Below are 5224 nucleotides of genomic sequence, written 5' to 3' on the forward strand. Positions count from 1 at the left end.
TCACTTCATCACCTTTGCCCCAGAAGCTAAAATTGGAAAAAAAACAAACACTATTCTTTTCACTTAGGCCAAAGTTTGCAGATAAAGTGGTTGCTTGATTGAAAGAGCAACATTTCTGCAGTTATTGGTCCTCATCTGCAAAAATGATCTTGCTCATAGTTTCTATGTATTCCCTTCCATGTGGTTCTGTGACCTTCAGCTGGGTAAGAGGAGGCATGACGCTGTTGGTGAAGTATCTGAATGCAGGACTGGTGGAATGGATGGCATCAAGAAATACCTGGAGGAAAAGAAAAACAAAGACSTGAGGAGACACTCGTCACACCACCGCAAGTGAAGAGGTTATTACTGAATTATTTACAAAATTCAACAGCAACTTTCCTTTTAAAGAATTCAGTTGCTTAATCTAACCTGTAACTAACTAAGAATGTCTGATCTGCTGTGAAAAAAATGCGCTGTGTTTTATAAGAGTCTTATTAACGTCGACGTGGGTGAAATGCAAGAGTTTTATTTTTTCTTGTTTTCATTGACTTTCCTTTGTTTTGCATTGTTTTAGATCTACTGGGTTTAAATCAGTCACTGATTTTATTATTCCACTTGTAATACTGTTATTGGAAATATAAAAAGTACATTTTCTTCAGTTGTTTATACAACATGAAAAGTATTCACTTTCTTCATTGTATCTTTACACCGCTGGAACTTAGGGAGGGTTTAGAGATAAGGATGTAGCTCTCGTCTGTTTTCAAGGTTTYAAAGATCTTGTCAAAATCTTTGAAGAGTAATAATGCTGCTCATCGGAGCCGGAAAGGTGGGCAAGAAGCATTTGTGAGAAGTATAAAAAGGTAGGTACATGTAGTTTTAGGATTTTTATAAAAGATTCTGAGGTTTTAAAGAGGAATTTTTTAATGTGTGGATTGTGAGTGAAAGACAGGAAATCAGCGAAGGACATTTTAAAAACACCGCTATCTTGGTTGAATGACAAGCTGTGAGCAGAGAGGCACAAATATGATYCAGGGCAGTTCTCAATCAGGGAACAACTGTTTCACACTTGTGCCTCTTGGGAAATGCTACATCTCCACGAGCCACCAGATGTAAAAGTTATTTTTATCCAAGTGCWATTTGGCACAGAACGCCAAATGAGACTTTTATAGTGCAATTTTATGGTGAGGCTGTCTATCGRCTGTGTGATGTGATTTAATTTTATTGCAGCTTCACACCATGTAATTTATTTTACAATGCCTTGTTTGRTTTTCCTGGTGTGCTGGTCTTGCTTAACATCTGTTGTTGTAAATCATGCAATAATAACAAAGGTATTTGATTGTGAGTGAYTTTTAGCTTCTTTCTTGGCTGCTGGAGAAATTGCTTACAGCAGACAGGAGAGAAAATACTTTCAGTGAGCCACACATTCAAAGTTTTTTTGTTTTTTTTTAAAGAAAACTCAAACTTTTCTGCACTGTAACATCTTTTTTATGTCATAACCATGCTTATAACAAYCGTATATATAGGTCCAGCATTGAGACTGAAGAACTGGACATWTGTTACGGCATCTTTAGCTTTTTAGATGTGTCAATGAGAAAAACTGCACACCTCGACAATATCTTCGGTGTCYTGTGCAGCATTTTGGAAAACCGTGCTGCAGTGTTGCAGGTATTTCTCATACAGGCTGATCGTTCTGCCATCAACTTGTTGCAGCGATGGATCCCCAAGCTCTGCCTTCTGCAGGTTAATCAAGAAGTCACTGTTGACCGGACCACACTCGATGAGACTGACTCTGGAAAAAAAGAAAGAAGAAAAAATACACAACCTTATACCTTATGTAAATTTATGGTTATTGAACAATACACAGTTTTATTTTCAGTATTTCTGTCAGGAGTGGTGATGTGGCCGTTAAAACTCACTGTATGTTAAAGTGTTGCAGGAGGACAGCCAGACTCTCACAKGCTCCTTCAACTGCAAACTTACTGGCACAGTACACCTCATTAAAAGGCAGACCTATGAGGGCATTAGAGTGTGTTATTTTGGAAATGTTAAGCATAAGCTAACAAAAATCAAAGTAACTAGACATTCCTTAATCCCTTTCCTAGTTGATTATCTCACCATGAAGCCCTCCGGTGCTGCCCGTGACCAGAATGCGGCCCTGACCTTGTGCTTTCATTCCTGATAAGAACACCTGAATGGTCTGGATGGTGCCAAGAAGGTTGACCTCCAGAATGCGCCTCATTGTGTCTAAGGACTGAACCTCCAGGGGTCCCATCAAACCCACACCGGCGTTACACACTGTAAATGAAAAATGCGAGGCAATTATGTGAAAACTGAAAGCAATCCAAACTGAAAGAGATCAGACAGCCAYGGGAACAAACCCAGAATGTCCACCCGYTTCTCCACAACTTTGTCTCGTGCCGWCAGGATGGATTGTCTATCAGTCACGTCCATTTGAAGTATTTCCAACGTATCCCGGTGYAGATCTTTTACACACTCTAAAAGACGTTCTTTCTTGGCCAGGTTCCTCATTGTGGCATACACTAAASAGAATGCAACACCCATGTTTTTGTTTTAAACAAAATAACTGCACAGAAAAGTGAGGGATTGGCAAAATACATGACAATAAAACCTGACAGAGTGACAAGTTATTTTATTGCTATCCAGTAGCAAAATGCCTGGCTCGGTTTTGAGTTAGTCCTGAGCAAAAACCTCTCGAGATCATGACTGAAAGATGTCGGCTGYGGTTACCTTTGAACACTTTGCTGGTGTCAGAGGCCAATCGAACCGCCAAGCTGAGTCCGATCCCAGAGGAGCATCCTGTGATCAAMACCACCTTCTTCTCCATCGACATGCTGGTGTCTCAAAAATGTCCCGGCTGAAAAGACAGAACTGCAGCAAAGTACAGACGATCAAAGTGAGTCAAACAACGTGATGGGGGGGCTGGTGAAAGCTCTTCTCAGACCATCACAAGGYCACACGTCGTCAACCATCTGGAGTTCCTTCATTAAATCTCATGTCCTTGTTATTTTGGCTTGTTTTGGTTTTTGGAGGGGARATGTGTGGGAAACTGAACCTTGTTTTTTTTTTATGTGCCTTGCCAAAATTCCTTTTCACGTTAGTAACAATAACAAGAGTATATGAGATTACGATGGTCTGAGCTCTAAATGTTTAWAACAGTTGGAATAGCACTGTCATAGTTTCAGTGTTGCCACTAGGCACCAGATGGCAGCATAAGTTCATAATGGCACTCTTATAACAAATAAGCTATGTTTTATTGATAAAAAGACAACAATGGAGGGACTAATGGGTTTTATCCTGACACTGTAGTAAAGTGAATATATCTGATTTGCAGCTCTACCATCACGTTGTGATGAGTAATATAGGTTTAGCACAGAATTGTTTGACTATTGTTTTCATATCTGGTTTTATAGAGCAGTCTCTAAAACTGCTCTAACATATGACAGCTTCAAAACCATCAGTGAGATGGATAGCTGTAGCAACTGCAAATTTAACACAATGAACATATAYGACTTCTCTAGCTGATTAGAAGGAAGGATACACTGAAAAAACTAACAAGAAATGCTTAATCTAATATGACTTGGAGATCAAACTTTTTTTTTTTTACATTTGAACTGCAACCAGCAGCTCAGGATCAAACATATCCCTAATTGTTTTTAATTAATTTAATYAAGTAATAAAAAAAATCTGTTTATGTGCATAAAGATGAGTTACCACCAGGTGGCCTCTTATCCAAACCAAAGATCTGTCAGTTGGGCTCCCTGACTAATCTATTCTTTCCCTGGGTTTTGTTTTGCATGAGTGTGACAGCAAATCCTAACACAAAACAAAATGTTAAATTGAAAGCTTGCCCTCTGCGCAGAAAAAAGTAATTTTTTTTTTAAGTTCAGACTAAGCTGGATATGTTTGCTGGTTCTGTGTACAGTTCCATTCTGGCCATTGTTACATGACAATGCTTCAGTAATTGTTTTGTTTTTTAAGAGCAGCTTTCATACTTACAAAGCTGCTCGGTAGCCACATTTGAAAAGAATTTCTTTTTCTGATGGGAGCAAACCGAGTAGGAATTTCCTGCCATTTTGTTGCGTTCCTCTCCTTGAGATGGCATCAGTTTGGCTGCTGTCCCGGAGTCTGCAGGACAGATAACAGTGAGCCTTGAGCCTCTCTGAAATTTCTGCAACTCCCTTGCATTGTTTTAAGCTTTTGAACTGAYTGACCTTAGAGAGTTTTAGCTGCTCTATGTCTTACAAAATGGGAGAAGTGGGGGTGTCCAGTTGACCTGCAGAGGCCAATTGTTCTGGAATATGATGTTTCATCACTATAATTGATGTTAAAGTTGTACATAAGAAGATTGCACCGCTGAAAAATGATGATGATGATGAGTTGATAGGTGAGTAAGGGAACAGGGAATGATTATCTRTTCAGCTTTGTGTAATATTCAGTCACTTTTACCTCTGCACACAATCAAGCCGGTCTCAGTCGTTTGGCCTTCGATCCATTCTGGCAGTGTGGTGAAAGCATGGGCAGTTTTGGAAGCATTCTGCTGCACATGACCCACAGTGTCTCTGAGGCCCAATAATTACCAAGAGGTCCACTGGAAGTGCACAGTGACCCAGAAAAAAACATTAAAATTACTCTCTGGCAAGACTAACCCACATCACAAGGGCAAGCAGACTTTTGAAAATCTTACAGCTGTGAAATGAGAGCGGAAGAGAGAGGAAAGTTATTCCATTATCCCACGTGCACCGCCACATGTCTTTGTGGCATTTTTCAGAACAAAAAGGRAAGAAAATGCGAGACTCATTTTAGACATTTGATGCAGAAAACTGCCGCGCTGAAACCGCTTTGCAAACAGCTTAGCGCTGGAACCAAAATGCTCTGCAGCAGCATGAAATCTGTGCGTTTTTATGCTAATGTTGTGAAAAAAYAGACACCGAGTGCATRCACACACAGAATCAGATCAGTACTGTAGTGAGGCTACAGATGCAGATGTGCTCAACAGGAAGTCCCGTGTGAAAGAGCTGAGCAGAAGTGAAACAACTACAGACATGCTGCTGAGGTGAATGTGGTGAAGTTAAATGTCACGCCATACCAGACAAATGTTGATGAACGTTTTTGGTCRATGATTCCTTTTTTTCCCTTGTGAACAGAATTACCTCATAAGACTTTAAATTTTAAATCCACCTTTTGAACCTGATAAGAGCATTTTTTTTTCTGACGTCATTTTGTG

At 39.8% G+C, this 5224-nt stretch overlaps 1 protein-coding gene across 1 annotated transcript; it reads right to left on the reverse strand.

The window, feature by feature from the left end:
* Positions 1-6: 6 nt before the first annotated feature.
* On the reverse strand, positions 7-2921 carry hsd17b1 (hydroxysteroid (17-beta) dehydrogenase 1). The gene is made up of 6 exons (XM_008417049.2): positions 2728-2921; positions 2358-2519; positions 2095-2274; positions 1896-1989; positions 1585-1768; positions 7-277 (listed from the first exon to the last, which is right to left on the reverse strand). Exons 1-6 carry the CDS (start codon positions 2828-2830, stop codon positions 122-124), a joined length of 879 nt encoding a protein of 292 aa, XP_008415271.1. The 5' UTR covers positions 2831-2921; the 3' UTR covers positions 7-121.
* Positions 2922-5224: the final 2303 nt, after the last annotated feature.

Source organism: Poecilia reticulata, linkage group LG8 (assembly GCF_000633615.1).
Source record: "Poecilia reticulata strain Guanapo linkage group LG8, Guppy_female_1.0+MT, whole genome shotgun sequence".
NCBI lineage: Eukaryota > Metazoa > Chordata > Actinopteri > Cyprinodontiformes > Poeciliidae > Poecilia > Poecilia reticulata.